The sequence below is a fragment of the Procambarus clarkii genome, chromosome 78 (genome assembly GCF_040958095.1).
Source record: "Procambarus clarkii isolate CNS0578487 chromosome 78, FALCON_Pclarkii_2.0, whole genome shotgun sequence".
Lineage (NCBI taxonomy): Eukaryota > Metazoa > Arthropoda > Malacostraca > Decapoda > Cambaridae > Procambarus > Procambarus clarkii.
The window spans coordinates 10,274,027-10,294,878 of record NC_091227.1 but is presented as its reverse complement, the minus strand read 5'-3'; the positions used below and the strand labels follow the sequence as shown (position 1 = coordinate 10,294,878).

Below are 20,852 nucleotides of genomic sequence, written 5' to 3'. Positions count from 1 at the left end.
ATCGGTTTACTGTGTTTCATATTATACTTAGACCTATTTTCATCTACAACATTTATTTTTTATTTACAGTTGCTCTTAATTCATCTTGAAGACAATTATTAGCACTGGGAGATCAGACCAATTTACACTCGTGTTGTTATCTTTGTAATGGAATTGATCACTATGTATTCATGTTATGCTGCAGATAAACATTGTTTTGTTTTTTTTGTCGATAACTATGCTGTATCCGTTTCTTGTTTCCTCTGGGAACTTCCATTTCTTGAGGGCGTGGTCTCATGGCATCTAATTTGCTTTCAAGCATCAGGGACTTTAAGGATACACACACACATGAAATATTAAAATATTTTCCCTACACATTGGACTGTGATGTAAGTGAAGCATTCTCACTTGCTTATACTGGAAGTAAGAATGTGTAAATATTAAATTTTGTCGAAATAGCAGGGATAGAGAGGGAGACATTTAGAGGATAAAGAAGAACATAAAAACTCTGAAATTGTATTACAAGAGGTTAAGTAGAAAGTGGAGCAGCTTGCAAGGTAGCCACAGAAAGAAGCAGGAGTGGGTAAACCTTTTACTTCTTCCCCTCACTTAGTACTTTGACAAGTAATCATGGACAAATGGTCTACTAACTGAATGTTATTTGTCTTATTGCACGTTCAACAAGTGTGTGAATCTCTCAAATTTAGCTTTTCTTTACAGTGGAGCCACTGCAGGAAATGCAAGTCTACCAGATATAGCGGGTGGTCAAGTGGGAAGTGGAACAGTAGCCAATTTACCTGCCCTTGACATGCAGTGGGTCGAATCTCGTGCCAAAAAAGCTGCACTGAAATTGGAGAAACTTGACACTGACCTCAAGAATTCTAAGGTAATACTGCTGTGCTTCATTTGTGTGTGCTGTACAGGAAGATGCTAGTTAACTTATTTAAGAACCTTTATTAGTGTTCTTTCTTTTAAATGGTTCTACATAAAATACTTCTGGAACTAAGGGTTTTTCAGCTCCTGTTTTAGGCTTTTCTGTCTTGACTATCAGCTACATTGCTTGTTATACATAAAAAATGTGAGAATTGGATGTGTGTGTATATATGTATATATATATGACAATGTCAGACCACGGAGGAAAAATGAAACAGGAAATTTCCTTAAGTACTTTCGTATATTAAATACATCTTCAGAAGGTCGACCTTCTGAAGATGTATTTAATATACGAAAGTACTTAAGGAAATTTCCTGTTTCATTTTTCCTCCGTGGTCTGACATTGTCACATTCTTAATCACGTGTTTATTTTCGTGATATACACACATGTATATATATATATATAATATGTTGTACCTAGTAGCCAGAACATCGTACTCGGCCTGCTATGCAAGGCCCAATTTGCCTAATAAGCCAAGTTTTCCTGAATTAATATATTTTCTCAAATTTTTTTCTTATGAAATGATAAATCTGGGTATTTCATTATGTATGAGGTAATTTTTTTTATTGGAGTTAAAATTAAAGTACTGTAGATATATGACCGAACCTAACCAACCCTACCTAACCTAACCTATCTTTATAGGTTAGGTAGCCAAAAAAGTTAGTTTAGGTTAGGTTAGGTAGTCGAAAAACAATAAATTCATGAAAACTTGGCTTATTAGGCAAATTGGGCCTTGCATAGTAGGCTGAGAAGTGCGTTCTGGCTACTAGGTACGACATATATATATATATATATATATATGTGTGTATGTGTATATATATGTATGTATATATATATATATGTCGTACCTAGTAGCCAGAACGTACTTCTCAGCCTACTATGCAAGGCCCGATTTGCCTAATAAGCCAAGTTTTCCTGAATTAATATATTTTCTCTAATTTTTTTCTTATGAAATGATAAACCTACCCATTTCATTATGTATGTCAATTTTTTTTAATTGGAGTTAAAATTTACGTAGATATATGACAGAACCTAACCAACCCTACCTAACCTAATCTAACTTATCTTTATAGGTTAGGTTAGGTAGCCAAAAAAGTTAGTTTAGGTTAGGTTAGGTAGTCGAAAAACAATTAATTCATGAAAACTTGGCTTATTAGGCAAATCGGGCCTTGCATAGTAGGCTGAGAAGTGCATTCTGGCTACTAGGTACGACATATATATATATATATATATATATATATAATATATATATATATATATATATATATATATATATATATATATATATATATATATATATATATATATATATATATATATATATATATATATATATATATATATATATATAAAATAATAATAATAATAATATGCATGCAGGCCACCACAGTTATGTATGTGTGCGAGTACCACACAAGATTTAAACAGCCAGCGGGTTAGAGGGGGCAACCCATACGCTGCCCAGGGCGATAGTAAACAGACGTCATCTTGGAAAAAATCCAGTGTAGGTTGTCATTGTGTGGGAACCTCAGTTACCCAGCAGACACGATGGCAAGCGCATCATGTCCCAACACCCGATCCCACTCGATGTGGGATCGGGTTACCCCTTGGAGCCCTGTCCCTGAACCCATTATGTGCCTCTGTAACCCTTTCCACTACTGCCCACGGGATGGGTATGGGGTGCATAATAAATGAACTAAACTAACTGAAATGGAGGGAATACAGAGAACATATACGGCACGCACGCACGTACCGGACCAACCGGGCTGTGGTGGGTGTGTGGGCCTGCGGGCCGCTGCAAGCAACAGCCTGGTGGACCAAACTCTCATAAGTCGAGCCTGGCCTCAGGTCGGGCTTGGGGAGTAGAAGAACTCCCAGAACCCCATCAACCAGGTATCAACCAGATGAGACATTGTGTAAAACACTTCATCTCAGATTATTGGAACGAAGACCCCAGTGTTCCAACACCATTGTTTGGGAAATGTATGTCTCGAGACAGGTTTCAGATACTTCTCAGGTTTCTTCATTTTGCAAGTAATGAAGACCGGACAGAGGATGATAGATGTTGGAGAGTGAGGCACGTTATGAATGAACTGATTGGAAATTTCAGAGATTTCTACTTAACAGCTCAGAAGCTGGTGATTGACGAATACCTTGTGCTTTTCAAAGGACGTGTTGCCTTCAAGCAATATATTCCCTCCAAATGCCACAGATTTGGGGTGAAATTCTTTGTTCTCTATGACTGTGAAACAGGAATTGTTACACATGATTCTGCATTCTGCTACCAATGTAGACATTCCCGGTAATGACCAACATGATTTCTTAGGTAGTGTGGTGAAGACACTGATGGCAGGGCTAAACAAAGGCCACATTTTATACACACACAATTATTATACAAGTCCCTTACAAACTAGGTTCTTGCTTGAAAATAGAACTGCAAGTATGTGTGGCACAGTAAAGACAAAAAGAAGGGATATGCCTGTGTTTGACAATAATAATGCAGTAGGTGAGTGCGAGGCAAGAAAAACTGACCAAATACTCTGTGCGGTGGGAAGACAGGCGAGATTCGAGAAGTGAATATGTTGACATCTGTTCACACTAGTACAATGGTGAACAGTGACAAGGTGAACAAAACAACCAATATATAAACCAGATTGTGTTATGGACTATAACGTAAACATGCGTTTGGTTGATAAATGTGACATGATGGTGGGCGCTGTTGAGTGTGTATGTAAAACAGTGAAGTGGACCAAAAAGATGATTTATCACCTTGTTGACGTAACCATGCTGAACAGTTTCAATATATATTTGGTGAAAACGGGTCGTAAACCAACATGCCATGAGTTTAGTTTTTAAGTTGTGACACGATTACTAACAAAGTTTGGCAAAGACATTCCTGGCATACAAAGACCCATTCAGAATCCAGTATTGCACCATGCTGCTACACCCAGGCTCACTTACAGGGATGGCTTTCAAGTACACAGACTAAAAAATTTGCCACCAACTGGAAAGCATGCAGTAGCCCAGCATGAGCGCATTATTTGTAAAACTGCACAAACGAGACAACAGAAATATAAAGTGGTACTAACATGGTGTGAAGCGTGTGCCGTGGTTTTGTGTCATGTCGTCTACTTTAACGACTACCACTGTTTCCAGGACTTCTAACTTTCCAATAATGATGCAAAAACCTGTACATATTGGGTGAGTGCATGTATATATATTGATGAAAAATCTGAATACATGTACATATTATGTATATTGTAAAAGAAAACATTTGTGTGTGTATGATTGTGACACTAATATGTGAGTGTGTATTCAATGTATGCAAGTTGTATTATAATACATCATCAAGTGATAATATATTGAACAATATCAGTAAAACAAAAATTGTGGTAAAATACACCTAGACACTGTAAATAATGCCACAAAAATAAATTCGTGGCAACTGTAGCTGCTTGAAGGCAGTGCGCGACGCCACCGGGACACACTGCGTAGTGTGTCTCGGTGTGTGTGCCTGTCTCTGCCAAGTCTGATTCCCGGACTAGGCAGAGACGAATGGGCAGAGTTTCTTTCACCCTGATGCCCCTGTTACCTAGCAGTGAATAGGTAGCTGGGAGTTAGACAACTGTTATGGGCTGCTTCCTTGGGTGGGTGGGTTGGTGTGTGTGTGTGGAGAAAAAAAATTAGTAGTTATTTGATTGTTAGTTATTTAGTTTAGTTAGTTAGTAGTTATTTATTAATTAGTAGTTAATTGATTGACAGTTAAGAGGCGGGCCAAAAGAGTAGAGCTCAACCCCCGCAAGCACAACTAATTGAATAAACTGCTTGAGCGCACACTTGCTGTGACGTCTTTGCCAAACTTCTCGGCTCATTTATGTCATTGGTAAATAAAATTAATTTTATTTTTTATTTTCCCGTGATTAGAGAACACAAATGAACACTTATATAAGATAAAATAATTTTTTAGAATTTTTTCTTGCACCTGGGCGTGTTGCAGGCTAAAATCTGAAGAGCAGCCCAGGGGTTAACCTGGCAACATACACAATTAATAGATTGTAATAGGTGCTCCAATTAGGACTTAGACATGCTTCATTTATCAATAATTTATGGACATTTCAGCAGAGTGAACATAAATTTTCAAAACAGTACAGTAGTTTGAATTCTTTTTGTCTACATTACTTGGATTGTTCTTTATTCATCAAACACTTTAATCACTTTACATTTACTATAGATGAAGTTCATCTGCACTGAGCATATTATCTAATCTTGATCTCAAAGTGTGCACTAGGTGGGGTCACTTTCAAGGGCACATTAATATATATGAAGTGTCAGCCGTGTGTAGCAAGTTGTTTATAGTACTCATGTTATAAAGAATTCTCTTCCATCAATAAATGACTCTAGAACTCAGAAGTAACTGGCAAAAAAAAATTGAAATGCATTTCTACTCTATAATAATACTAAACATAAGCAAGTATTTCTCTAGTGTAACAGTATAAAGCCTATAATAAAAACTTAATATACATATTTTTTAAAGACCACATTTATTGTAACATAGTAATAAACTGTTATCTAATAACTTATTAAAATTTGAGTAAGTTTAAAAAAACATTTTCTGACCCTTCTTGGGCGAGCTCATTTCACCTTTTATGATGTTTAGTGAAGCCAGATGCCTCTACTGAGCAGTTGTCACGAGTAAGCTCAGAACGTTACTGAAAGGTCGCTCTCAGAAATAAAGTGTTGAATGTAGTGGAATGCCTGTCTCTGGTGGGCCACTAGTAGCTTCCCTTTCCCTCCCTGTTCCCTTCGTAGCTTCCCTTTCCCTCCCTGTTCCCTTCTTTGCTGTGGGGTTATGCAGTGTGGCACAGGCAACTCCTGAGTGAGAGGGCAGGCTGGCTGAATCCTAAGATGACCTGAGTTGCCATTTTGGTTGCAGTCAGGCTCATCAGAGTTAAGGGAGTTACCCCAAGCCAATGATCATTTACTTTATTAACCTATAGGTGCCTAATTTCCCACAAACAGCCACTTGTTTTGTTGCACCTATACGTTCTGGTAGGATTTTCCCAGTTTTGTGGTTGATCCCTGGCTCCCTTCACCTCTTTGTGAGCCAGATTCTGATTCTGACTCTCCATAAGCAATAGACGGGTCTTAGAGGTCCTCCTGTGTTGGCTATGGCTTGTTGGGAACAGAGTTACATATGGAAAACTATTGGAGGGATTTCAGAAAAGGGCGTTTCGTTACATTAATTATTAATGGTGGTAACAGAGTCCATTTCATGTGTATTCCATCTCATGTTGGTCTCTGAATGCATGATAGAGCTGATGAGTTAGCTATATAATCTTCCTTCCAAGGAGGAGTTGACTATAAAGTTGCCTATAAGCAGTCTGAGTGCAATAATATCCAAGAACTTCAACTAAAGTTTTTGGTTTAATTCATTTATTATGCACCCCATACCCATCTTGTGGGCAGTAGTGGAAAGGGTTACAGAGGCATATAATGGACTCACGGGACTGAACCCCACAATTCAATTTTAGCTAAGCAAGTTACAATCTTGATGAGCTAGTTACAAAATTCAGTATAAGTTGTCACATCATAAATGGGTTCGAGATTGACCACAAGAACAGTTTCTAAATTAAGCAACTGACACGTGGAGAGCTAGTGTCACAATTGATATTTGTCCTGCACACCGCCCCCCATCCAGTGGGCAGCGGTGGATAGGTTAGTCACTTAGTTACTACCTACAGATAGCAAACTGGGGATATTTGGCTAAAATTTCTGGTAGTAGATAATTTTGAATGAAGTATTTACACATTCCTGGAGCATTGATTATAGAATTGTCTCTGAATTCACGTATCTTTTCGCACTCCATCACAGAGTGACGGAGGGTGTGCGAATAATTTTGTTGACACAGTTTACATTTGGTCAGGTCTACATCAGCAGATAATGAGAATTCCCAGAGATACTTGTAACCGAGTCTAAGCCGAGCAGCAGTAACATCTAGAAGTCTGCTGATTTTATTGGATGAACCATAGATGTGTGGCTCCTCTTGCATGATAGTATGATGATAGATGGAATTACTGGTGTCAATTTCACATTGCCTCAGATCTACAAGATCTTGTTGAAGTTCTTGGTGTACTAAAAAAGTGTAAGTGTTACTACTGCTGGGCTAAACATATCTGGGAATTTGCATTGTCTATTGATGTAGACCTGATCAAATGTAAACTATCAGTTAATTATTTGTACACTATGGGGCCTGACAGCGCTTGGGATTCGTGGTCCTAAGGTTCTGAGTTCGATCCCCTGTGGAGGCAGAAACAAATGGTCAGTTTCTTTCATCCTGATGCACCTGTTCACCCAGCAGTGAATAGGTATCTGGGAGTTACAGCTGCTACGGGCTGCTTCCTGGGTGGAGTGTAACAAAAAGAAGGCCTGGTCGAGGACCGGGCCGCAGGGACGCTAAGCCCCTAAATTATCTCAAGATAACCTCAAGCAACACCTTCCAGCAACATGTGATGGAGTGTGACAAGTTGTATGTATTTAGGGACAGCTCTATAATAAGTGTTCAAGAAATGTAAATATTTCTTTCAAAATGATCTATCAGAAATAACCAAATATCCCCAGTTTGCTAACTGAAGGTAGTAAATGTGGGTGATAGTAACCTTTCCACCACTGCCCACTGAATGGGGGATGGTGTGCAGGAAAAACATGCAAATTGTGAAACTAGCTCACCATATACTGTATGTATGTTGTTTTGCTTAGAAATTGTACTTGTGGTTGATCTCGAACCCATTCGAGATCATTCGAGATTTGGGGAGTCGGTCGGCCGAAGGGACAGTACGCTGGATTTGTGATCCTGTGGTCCTGGGTTCGATCCCAGGCGCCGGCAAGAAACAATGGGCAGAGTTTCTTTCACCCTATGCCCCTGTTACCTAGCAGTAAAATAGGTACCTGGGTGTTAGTCAGCTGTCACGGGCTGCTTCCTGGGGGTGGAGGCCTGGTCGAGGACCGGGCCACGGGGACACTAAAAAAGCCCCGAAATCATCTCAAGATAACATTGTTTATAACAATATACATGAATTTTATTACTAGCTTACAAGACTAACTTGCTTAGCTAAATGAATTTTGGGATTCAGTCCGAGCCTATTTACCTTTGCAAACTTTTTCACTACTGCCCACAACATGGGTATGGGGTGCATAATAAATGAACTAAACTAACTCATTACATTTAACATTTGATATACAGTATAAACTGTATTAAGTATTCTTTAAATCTTTAAATTGATCGGAAATTGTCAAGGATGCCAAATCAATCCAGATTTGCTGTTTATTCTAAAAATACCGTACTTGAAATCCAGAAACTATTCAGATTTTGCAAACATTTGCTACCCTTCTCACTCCATGCAAAAGCTATCTTAAAAGAAACAGTAGGTTTAAACACTTTCAGCATGTTAGCCTTGGAAAACAACAGTTCTTTCTCCTGACATTATTATTTTACCTTTGTGTGCAGGAATGGTAAAAACCTCAAGTTTTTTCTTGAAACCCAACCTGTCCGGGTTGAGGTGGGTTAGGTTTTATTTATTTAATCAATAAATAAAAAACCAGCGTTGAATGTAATGAAATGGCATTTTCTGTGTGATACCCGGAGGCTCCCTGGAGCTGTCAAGGCTGATATTGCTAATATTAGACTTTGTCATCAGTCAATGTGAATGGAGTTCTTTAGGCCTACCAGGGACCCATGAGCTAGAACCTGGCCCCCCTCAGAGAGGCACGAGAAGCAATGGCTTATAGAAACCCCCATGTGGTTGGAAGCATTTTGTCTGCCATTGACCAGATCTGGCACCCAGAAAGGTAAGCATCCCAAAACAAACCCCTATTCTGGTTAAGAAATTGCTACTGAGAGCCGAACTATTGGACAGAATTCCCCAAACAAAAACGAGCTAACGAGCATGACGTCACCATGTTGCCGCCGTCTACACAGCTCCCCCCTCCTGGGACCCCCCTCCTGGGGACCCCCCTCCTGGTACCCCCCTCCCCAGGAGGGGAAAGGGGGAGCCCCAGACCCCAGTTCTGAGGCTGGATATCAAAACACACGAAAAAACAGTGACTGGAGGGAGGGTTGCCAGGGAGCCTCCGGGTCTCGCCTAGAAAATGGCGTTTCATAACATTTAACACTAGTTTTCTGGGGCTATCTACCCAAAGATGAAACCAAGAGGGACTTACCCGGGAGGCGGTCGTTGCGCTCTCACCAATGCGATGCCAAGACAACAGGTTGCAACTGCCAACCCAAGGCCACACAGGCCTGACGAGGCCCAGGAACATCATGGAAGGAACACGCAGCCAGGACCCTGTCTGACCGCCAAAAACTACACGCTGGAATGACAGCCCAAGACTTGTTGCTGAAGACAGCAGCAAACGTACGAACGTCGTGGGCACGGGGATAAACTGTAGGCTGGCTGGACCGAACCATCCCATGGACAACCCGAGAGAACTGCACCCTGGAACTGGGAAGAAGGTAAACCGAAGCAACCCAAAACGTGACCCCGGCTACGGAAGCCGTGGCACGCAAAGAACGGCAGAGAGCCACAACTGAACACAACACATAATGCACCCCCGGTGAGACCACTCAAGCATCAATAACCCAAGGACCCCCAGGGAAAGCAGCCGCCACAGTCATCAGAAAAGGAGGAGACTGCTGCAAGCGAACAATCGAACACGAAGGACCAAAAGAGCAGAAACCCCTGCGCCGGAGAGCAAGAAGCTCCTCGACCCGACCCCCAGAGGCCAATACCAACAAGAAATGATCCCTGGAAAGCAATCCAGAACCGAAGGGGCCACAGCAAACTGAGGAGAAGAGAAGAGCGCACCCAATCCAAGGACCAGGATGGCTCAAGCGGCGCATGAGCAGGCTGGAGGTGAACCACGCCAGAGACAGCTCGTGAATTGGTGCAGAGGGAACACCAAAAGCAAACTGGAGCGGCTCCGCCAGCGCCGCACGAGACTTGGCAGCAGTATGTGGTAAGACAATGGTCTCGAACCTCCACCAGAGAAGGACAAGACCACGCCAACAAAAATGCAGCACACCTAAGAAGGGACAAAAAAGAAAAAGGAATGACTGCCCCCCAAAAAAAAACATACCGCCTCCGAGACGAAGCACGCAGGTGGGACACCATCAACAAAGCCACCTCAATACCAACAGATGGTGAGAGATCGAGGCAAAAGTACCAGACTGGAGGACTCGAGGAGGAACCAAACCAGCCCCGTCACAAAATGGACCGAGCATGGGAAGAGGCGGAGCCGCGGGAAAACCCCTGGTGTGAACACCGAGCAAGCAGCACTGGAAATTAAGGCTGGCATGGAACCAGATGGAACGTCTGCCATACAGAAAAGCTTCCCAATACTAGCAAACTTGTCAGGTGATCGGAGATGCTGTGGTTCCGTCGTGAGCCTCATGAGAAGTGTTATCGTGAGATCAGGAATGTGCCAACTGGCAGGTTAAGCCAGGAACCAGGAACCCAAACCCGGCAAGCCAGGAAAGAACCAACCCAGGCGAGCAGATAAGACCTGCCCGAGAGGAACTCCCCCCCCCCCCCCCCCCCTGGACTTCCGAAGGACCAACAAATCCTTCAACGGACGACAACAAGAAGCCTCCAGTAGAAAAACGCCGAACCGCAGATGCCGCAAACAACAAGGACAAAATTGTGACGAAACCCTAAGAACCCAGGCCAAGGACAATGAGGAAGCGAGCACCATGAGCCAAAACATGAGACGCGAAGCGGAAAACAAGGACACCGCATCCCACAGGAACGGCGCAACCAGCCCCAGCAGGGCATAATGACACACGTGACTCCGAGTAATATATGAGAACTAACCAGGACATGAACAGCACGAAAACAAAAACGCACCATCTGGAAGGGACCACAAAGAAAAGGCCGGAGCCAGGACCGGAAACCTAGCACCCCCCATCCCAACGAAAAGAAACTGTAGGGGCAGGAGAGGATGAACAGAATCTACAGCCAGTTGCATACAGGGCAACCCAGAACTGGTAGGAGCATACAAGAAGATGAAAACTTAGGACCATAACTGAACACGGGGGCTGTGCAAAAGCAGGGAACTGAACATGGACATGTACAACCAAGCACGAACATAAGCATAGTCAATGTGCACATACTAAAACACACAACAATGTGAAGTATAAAGACAGGAAATACAGAAAAATGTAAAACACACTGAAAAGACCTGAAAGACAATCCAAACAGCAGCAGCTAGGGACAAGAGAGAAGCAGCAATAAGAGGAACGAAGAAGACTGAGGCAGCAATTGGGAACGCAATGGACATGATCCACCACACGTGCAAAGAGAATCCCATGTATATGTAAGGGCTCAGCCAGGCACTGCACGACGGTCAATGAATGAGTGTCCAGACAGCAATGAAGGAGTCAAGGGAAGGAGTGCCCAGAGGCAAGAAAAAACCCAGGCACTTAAAGACTAAAGGAGGATCTCGAAAAACAAGGCCATGCCCCACTGTGTAACAAATAACAATACAGACGGATACAGGAAGGTCACAGCAAGAAGCATACAAGAGGCCAAACAAAATGCCACAAACAACGCCCAACACTCGTCCAAAAACCGCGAACCAGCGCCTGGCCGTAAGTGTCGCTAGACCGTAGAAGCTCGCCTGTAGAGCGTTGGCACTATCGTGTCACGACACAGCGTAGCCATGGAATACGGCCAGAGCCCCATGTGCAGGAGGAGAAGAGGTGTAGTGCAGAGGCGGAAATGGCGCCACACACCCGTGTGCAGAGAAAAGAACTAGGTGTCCTCCCCATATATAATTCAGAACACCCCCAGTATAAACGGGGCTCTGACTAGAGAGATAAGAGGAGCGAGAGCAGCGAATTACCCGAGAGAAAAGGACACCAAACACCAACACTTGTGTACACCATCCGTAAATAAAACAAACACCCACAGCACATGCGCAGGACGCTTGAGGTCTGAACCACACAACCCACCTAGTGGGCAGGTGCTAACTAGGTGTATTGAATTAATAACATCAATGGCAAGACAGAGCACGGAAAGAAGATGTAATTATAAAACAATGAGATAAAACGTCGAAAACCAAGAAGAGGACCAATGAGTCCTATAAAGGACTGGAGGTAAGCCTCACCGGAAGACGACAGACGTTCCAATAATATGGGAAGTATCGAAGACCCTCCCAAATCTTCGAGATCCTTGAGAAGCAATCGCAAAAGCCCACAGTTCCATATGGGGTCAGTGGCACCCGAGACCAATGATCATGCAGGATCCCGATGCGAGGAGAATATGACCGCCCCTGAGAAGAAGGGTGAGAAAATGGTGAAAAGTACCCATCAGCGTGACAGACCCGAAGGAACATGGAATCGAACCCGGGGAGGGGCCAACGCTAAACAAACTCGCATGCAGGGGGAGGGGAGGAAAACCCCACTCCCCACAACCGCAAACCCCGCTCAGAGGGATAGTAAAACTCGGGTGGGGTCCAACGGGGCCCAAGGCTCCCAAGTCGGCCCCTCTCCAGCCCCGGGAACCTCCATGGCAGGACCCGGAGCCGAGCCATCCCCCCAAAGCCCTGGCCTCACAAGAAAAAGCCGGAGCAGTCATAAAAACTCTTAAGAAAGGAAGCCCACTGGTCAGACCAATACGCCACGGCTGGAGGAACCGGCTTGAAAGCCTCCGTCGCCACCCTGGAAGGGGCATTCTCCGAGACCGCCCAAGTCTCAAGACCATCAAAACCCCGTCCCGACCCCGAAACCCACAGACGGTTCGGAGCCGGATGCTTGGGGTCCAGACTGAACCAGGATAGGGGAAAGGCAAAAGGGCGTGGACGGACCGAAAACCAAAGCGACCAATACACCCAAGCCCGGGACCCAACAATCAAAACAGGGCGGCCTCAGGGCTTCCGGATAGCAAATCACCTAGCACGTTGCAACCACCTGAACCCAACACGCAACGCCTGTGCTGCCTGTACCTGTATAGTCATCATTGGACTGGGCAACTGAGTCACAAGCGACAAAACTCGCAGGACTCTGGGTTGAAGGTGTCACCAACCTAGCAGGCAGCATGACAGAGGCAAAAACAATGAGAGGCATCCTGAGACAAGGGGGACAGAGCAACCCTCAAACTCACACAAAGCGAGGGGAAAGACTCAGGGGTCACATCCATCGAACCCACGTGTCTCCGTGGGGATTCCCAGGGTCCTGAGACGGAACACATGCTCAGGGAAGCCCAGGCAGGGTACTGCTAACCGGCGTCCAAGACTACCAACAACCTTCTAAGTGTTGAACCCCCAGGGTACACTCACAGGGACCTAGCAGGGGGTACCACCAGAATACAGAAGTATACAAGAAACAGGGAGGGGGCAACCAAGCAAAGGCAGACCCCTCCCACCAGGCAGGGAAAACAAAAACAAAAGTAAAACCCCGCAAGAGACAACATACCCAGGCGGAACGGAGCCGACCGCTATGATAGGTGAAAACTAACTGCGCAGTACCCTGCCCCCCTACCAGTGCAAACTGCCTCTTGTCCTAAGGCGAACAAGGGAGCCAGAACACCCCAGCACACAAAGGGCGGCCGAAAGCCGAGCAGCAAACGACCAAATAGAGGCAAAACCCAAGTAACTTGGGGAAGGTGGCCCCAAGCCCCAAGGGCAATACTTACTGGGCACTTAGGGAAGGTAACTCTAGGCGCATGCAGCCCGAGTTCTGACAAATTACGCCTGGCTCGTGCACCCCCTATGTGACAGCCACCACACCACAAGAGCAAAGAGCTGAAGACAAAAACCTGAGCCAGAGAACACGACTTCAGCCTAGCGCATCAGCCTCAGAACTGGGGTCTTGGGTAGCCGGCGCGAGGGATCTGGGCTCCCCCTTTCCCCTCCCGGGGAGGGGGAGCTGCATAGACGGCGACGTGGTGACGTCATGCTTGTTAGCTCGTTTTTGTTTGGGGAGTTCTGTCCTCTAGTTCGGCTCTCAGAAGCAATTTCTTAACCAGAATAGGGATGTGTTTTGGGATGCTTACCAAGGTTGATGGTAGACCTAGAATGCTTCCAACCACATGGGGTGTCTATAGGCCATTGCTCCTCGTGCGTCTCTGAGGGGGGGCCAGGTTCTAGCTCGTGGTTCCTGGTAAGCCTAAAGAACTCCATTCACACTGATGCCAAAGTCAAATATTAACAATATCAGCTTGGATAGCTCCGGGGAGCCGACGGGGCTCCCCACAGGAAATGCAAGTTTAAATTGAAATAGAAATGGCTAAGTTGGCCCGCCAGGAGTTTTTAAACTAAAAACTTGGCCTGGATGGGTTTGCTACCATGGATTCCTTAGTGAGTTGTGTGAAATATTATATTCTTGAGCTTTTATTAAAACACAAATATCCTCCTTATAATTTACTAAGGTAAACTAGTGACAGTAGATGACCTGACTGGGTTATAGTCTTTGGAGCATCAAGAGGTGACTGGTAGCTTGATATTGGATTATAATGTAGATGCATATTGCAACACATTTCAGAGTGCAATGGAAGGTGTCTAATCTCTTGGATTGGAGGGAAAACTTGGTACATACACATTTTGGCCAAAATGGCAATATGTACAAGTATTGTTGTGGTGGGGTAGTTATAAATCAACTACTACTACTACTATAGAATTTTCAGAAAGTTAGCCTTGGTATTGTATGACATTTTGAGTTGCTTATATTTCCTGGGTTTCATAATTTTTATATTTATAATTTAAAAAATGTGCTATTGTTTCTGAATGTAGTCTCAACAATGTTAGTTCATACATGCATAACTAAAAGTTTGTAACACATTTCATGATATACCACACATAATGCTTTAATGAACTGAGATGACATTGTGGCTGTTTCAACTGTTAATCCAGTTCACTTGTAATACTAAATATGGTCAAGTATGTTGATGTACATGTATGCTTTATTGATTCTGGGGACTATTCTATGGTGGCAGTTTGAGAAACTAAAATTTTTCATTTTCAGAGGTGGAGATCTGTGTTTCCAGACATCTTGACAATACTTCGATCAGTTTAGTTCACATTTGGAACTTGTGCAGTGCAATGTCATGCTTCAACATTGGTGTTGCTTCCCTGTTGGCCATTTTAGTTACTGATCCTTTGTTTTGTCAATGCTGCAGTAAATTTGGTTTAAATATGGTAATGTTGAAATGCATCATGCAGTGCAGTATGTTGTTTTGGGGAATTTATTTCCCATTGTTAGTTTTGAGAATTTTTGTTTAATGTATAGTTTTGTTTTTAAGAAAAGTATTGCTTTTAAATACTATTTGAATGGGAGTCTCATTGTTTTGATACTGACATGCCTTGTTGTGGGCTGTCTTGTTATGAGGTAATATTATCTCCTCACATTTGTTTAATTAGCTATTTTTTTTTCTTGACAATGTTTCAGCCAATTTGCATTAAAATGTGAAATTCAAGTATCTTGGCATTGTACATTTTGCCTGACTATTTGATCTTGTTATATTAATTTTGGTTCTTGATTGCAAAGGAAATTTTACCAGATGCTCCACGACTTTATTTGGCCACGGCTCCAATTGACTTTGCAGTAGTCCTCCAGTATCATTTTCATTCAGCATGATGGGCTGATGTACCACACTGTCTTCAGCTACTTGTTACAGCATTTGCTTTAGCTAAAATATAAACATGGATTGCATCTGATGGCTGTCCCTTTCACATGCTTCTGTATATGAACATCACATAATTTATACATCTTTGTTTTAGTCTAAAAAAATAAATGAATTAAAAGTCTTGTATAGGACCCTGGGTTCCTGGTCCATTGGAGTACTAACATTTTCTGGGTATTGTGTGCTGCTGTCATTTAGATGATCCCTGATGTCAGTAATAATAGTAACACTCGCCACCTTGACTTCCTTTGTGCAGTGTTACGTGCCGTCCTCTGATTTTCATTTTCTTTGGCAAAGTTCTCATCAGCAAGTGTATTTTCATTAATTTTCTTTTTCTTAGACAATATACAGATATTTAATCTTTTCTGCTCGAAGGGGGACTTTTTCTGTTGTCAGTATAGTATCCTAGTCACTTGCTATCCCATTCTCAAAGTCGCCTAACTTTCTGCTCTTTATCACAAGCTCTGTATCCCAACAGCTTAATATATTACTATAGCTCCATTAACTTTACTCATGATGGTTTAGCTTTTCAGTAGAAAGATCATTTGTCAAATAATGTTATTGTTTCTGTAGATTTAAATGTCCATGTAAGGAATAGCTTCAGTCTTCTTCCAGTGATTGTAAAGGAAAGGTTACTTGCTCCTGTACTTATTCATCAAACCTTGTAAAAAGAGTGGAATAGTAAGAGTGGAATAGAAAAAGTAGTAAAAAAAGAGCAACCTTGCCAAGGTGACCATTGCTGAAATGAAAGCCACTACCCTATTTTCTTCCTGTTACTCTAATGGAATGACATCTTTTATCATGGCAGCTAATCATTTTGTGTGTAAACATCTACAAGGAATTGCAGTCTGCCCTTTGCTTATCAAAGACAACTTTCCTAGAAGAGGAGTGTGGTGAACTGTCATTTTCTAACTTACAACACTTCACATCACTTCTTGTTTTTTCTCTGATAATGATTGCCTCTACATCTGATAAAGCCATTGTCTTGACTAACTCTACTTGAGATTTTTTCAGTCTTCCCAACTCTGTTTCTTCTGATCAGTCTTTCACCTAAGTTGAATTACAAAAGCTCGGTTACCATGAAGTGCTTGGGAAGTGCAAGATATAAGTGGTGTTTTTCCCTTGTGTGCTAAAGAAATGTGCAGTTGTGCTTGCATCTATATTGGCTAATTTGTTTCACTATTGTCTCGAACCTAACCATGTGTTTGGAAACCTGTACAGGATCAACTTGTGCAGAAAAAAAACAAGAATTCAGTCATTCTGGTGCTCATTTTTATCTTTGGTCATTAAAGCAATATGTACATGTAACACTTACGCACATTGAATGTCGTAATTTTTTTTTTTTTTTTTTAAATTAGCAGTATAGGTCCCATAAGCCTGTTCTACTGGTAATCTCCTACATTTGTAAACCTTTTGTCATAAACTTACTTTAGACATTTCCAAAGCCTTTGAAATGGTTTTATACATATGTTTACTTTTGAAACTGTCATCCTTTCTTGTTCTTCCTCTAAGCTCTTGCCTAGCCTTTTTTCTGATCAGTCTTCATTGTTGTAAATTGTTTGATTTCTGTCTCACCATGACCTTTGGTTTCCTTGGGGAAGCCCTTTCGGCTTCCCGGAGCTAACCGGGCTGATATGAATGTATTAGACCCTCACATCAGTCAATACACGTGGAGTTCTAGGCCTACCGGGGACCACGAGCCAGAACCTGGTCCCCCCTCAGAGAGGCACGAGGAGCGATGGCCTATAGAAACCCCTGTGTGGTTGGAAGCATTCTATGTCTGCCGTCGACTAGGTCAGGCACCCAGAAAGATAAGCGCCCCCAAAATAAGGTTGTGTGCCTCTGGCTCCTGTGTTTTCCAGCTCTGTGCCTTGTGGTGTGATCCTGTCTACTAGGTGGTGCGCGAGCCAGGAGTAATTTCGCAAGTACTCAGGCTGCATGCACCTAGGGTCCTCTTTCCTAGGTGCCCTGCAAGCGCTGCCCTTGGGGCTTCGGGCCAAATTCCACAAGTCACCTTGGGGGTCTACTTCTGCAAGGTCTTTTGCTGCTTGGTGATTGACCGCCCTTGGAGTCAGCTCAGCTGTGGTGTTTCATGCACTGTTTGCATTCATGTTTGTCCCTGGGTAAGGGGTAGTTTCGTTACTAATTGGAGCGCAGGGTACTGTGCAGCTAGTTGTCACCTGTCGCCTGCTCTTCTGCTTGGGCACATTGTCCTCTTGCAGGGTTTTTCTTTTGTTTTTTGTTTCCCTGCCTGGTAGGAGGGTCTGCCCCCTTGGTCTTGGTCACACTCGGGTACTGTATATCTCGGTGGTCATCCACTAGACCCCTGTGAGTGTACACATCCCGGAGGTTCAGCTTTAGCAGTTTGCCTGGTATTCTTGGGTGCCAGTTAGCAGTACCCTGCCTGGGCTTTCCTTAGCGAGACACGGGACTAAGGGTCCCTGGGAAACCCCTCAAGGGCTCTTTGGTTCTATGGATGCGACCCCTGGGTTCCCTGTCGCTGCGTGCGAGTGTGAATGTTGCTCTGTCCCCTCATTTCAGGGTGACAATCACTGGTTGTACTTCCGTCATGCTGCCTGTTGGGTCGGTGACACCTTCAACCCGGAGTCTTGTGAGTGGTGTTGCTTGCATGTTCTCCAGTTCACCCAGGCTACTGATCTTATTCGAGTGCAGGCAGCTTTGGCATTGCATGCTCATGTTAGGTTGCTGCAGCACGTGAGGATGGTTGCTACCCTAGATGTTTCAAGGCTGCTCCCGTTTTGGTTATAGGGACCCGGACTGGGGGGGTGTTAGTCGCTTCGACTTTGGTTCAGTCCGCACCCCTGTATCCTTCCCCTTCTGTTGTTCGTCCTGGTCCTCAACCCCCTGCTTCTAGTTCCGAAGCGTCTGAGAGTTTTGGAGTCAGGGCAGGGTTTAGTTGGTGTTGAGACTCCGGCAGCTTTGGGGGATGCCCCTTCCAGAATGGTGACGGAAGCATTCGAGCATGTTCCTCCAACCGGAGTTTCTGGGTCGGAACGGTGGCCTCCCATCCTCTTCGTTCATGCTTTCTCGGCTGCTCCTGTCTTTTCTTTGGAGGCATAGGATTTGGAGGACGGCTCGGGCCCCAGGTCCTCATGGGGAGGATCTTGGGGCGGGGCAAGGGTTGACTTCAGGGTCTTGAGGCCTGTTGGACCCCCGCTTGGTTTTTTGTACCCTCTGAGCGGGGCTTGCTGTTGCAAAGGGTGGGGGGTTGTCTGTTCCTCCCTCCCCATATGAGTTAGATTTGGTGTCTACCCCTCCCCTGGTTCGGTTCCGTGCTCCCTTGGGTTCTTTGGTCCCGTCCTTCCGGAGGTTTTTGGCCTCCTGCCTCAGGTGGTGTAATTACCTAAGTGTAGTTACAGGATGAAAGCTACGCTCGTGGTGTCCTATCTACCCAGCACTGTCATATAACGCTTTGAAGCTACTGACGGTTTTGGCCTCCGCCACCTTCTCATTTAATTTGTTCCAACCGTCTACCACTTTGTGAAAATGAATTTTCATATATTTCTTCGGCATCTTTGTTTAGTTAGTTTAAATCTATGACCTCTTGTTGTTGAAGTTCCAGGTCTCAGGAAATCTTCCCTATCGATTTTATCAATTCCTGTTACTATTTTGTACGTAGCAATCATATCATCTCTCTTTCTTGTCTTCTAGTTTTGGCATATTTAATGCCTCTAACTTCTCCTTGTAGCTCTTGCCCATCAGTTCTCGGAGCCACTTAGTAGCATGTCTTTGCACCTTTTCCAGTTTGTTGATGTGTTTCTTAAGATATGGGCACCACACAACCGCTGCATATTCTAGCTTTGGCCTAACAAAAGTCGTGAACAATTTCTTTACTATTTCACCATCCATGTATTTAATTAATTAAAAGCAATTCTGAAGTTAGAAAGTGTGGCATAGGCTCCTCGCACAACGTTCTATGTGGTTCTCAGGTGATAGTTTTCTATCTAAAACCACCCCTAGATTTCTTAATTTATCAGAATTCTTTAAAGATTTCTCACCTAATTTATAGGTTTTACTCACCTTGTTGTGTTTGCGGGGGTTGAGCTCTGGCTCTTTGGTCCTGCCTCTCGACTATCAATCAACTGGTGTACAGATTCCTGAGCCTATTGGGCTCTATCATATCTATATTTGAAACTGTGTATGGAGTCTGCCTCCACCATAACACTACTTACTGTAATGCATTCCATTTGTTAACAACCCTGACATTGAAAATATTCTTTCTAACGTCTCTGTGGCTTATCTGGGTACTAAGTTTCCACCTGTGTCCCCTTGTTCGTGTTCCACCCGTACTAAAGAGTTTTTTTGTCCACCCTGTCAATCCCCCTGAGAATTTTGTAGGTGGTTATCATGTCTCCCCTTACTCTTCTGTTTTCCAGGGTTGTGAGATTCAACTCTTAGCCTTTCCTCGTAACTCATTCCTCTCAGTTCTGGGACCAGTCTGGTGGCATATCTCTGAATCTTCTCTAACTTCATCTTGTGTTTAACTAGGTATGGTCTCCAGGCTGTAGCTGCTGGAGTTGTGTGGGGGGTCTATGTTTTCCTATTCTACATTCCATAACATGGCATTTATTCACATTAAATTCCATTTGCCAAGTGGTGCTCCATATACTGTAGTTATTTTGTCCACGTCTTCTTGAAGGGCATGACAATCATCTAAGTTTCTTATCCTTCCTATTATCTTAGCATCATCAGCAAACATATTCATATAATTCTGTATACCAACTGGTAGATCATTTATGTAGACAATGAACTTCACTGGTGCAACAACTGAACCCTGTGGTACTCCACTCGTGACATTTCTCCAGTCCGATACATTGCCTTCTATTACTGCCCTGATTTTTCTATTGGTCAGAAAATTTTTCATCCATGTTAGAAGCTTACCTGTCACCCCTCCAATATTTTCCAGTTTCCAGAACAACCTCTTATGTGGAACTCTGTCGAAAGCCTTTTTTTTTAGGTCCAGATAGATGCAGTCAACCCAACCATCTCTTTCCTGTAAAATCTCTGTGGCTCGATCATAGAAACTGAGTAAATTCGATACACAGGATCTTCCAGATCGAAAACCATACTGTCTGTCTGATATTATATAATTTCTCTCCAGGTGTTATACCCATTTAGTTTGTTATTTTTTCCAATATTTTCACTATTACACTTGTCAATGATAGATCTATAATTGAGGGGCTCTTCCCTGCTGCCACTTTTGTAGATTGGAACTATGTTAGCCTTTTTCCCACACGTCTGCTACG

General features: G+C 43.5%; 1 protein-coding gene across 1 annotated transcript in view; it reads left to right on the top strand.

The window, feature by feature from the left end:
- The window catches only part of CSN1b (COP9 signalosome subunit 1b), a 100,040-nt gene that overhangs the window by 6,016 nt on the left and 73,172 nt on the right, over window positions 1-20,852 (top strand). The window contains exon 4 of the mRNA XM_045727491.2: window positions 700-865. Within this exon, the coding sequence (XP_045583447.1) occupies window positions 700-865 (166 nt within the window). The remainder of the gene's footprint in view (window positions 1-699; window positions 866-20,852) is intronic.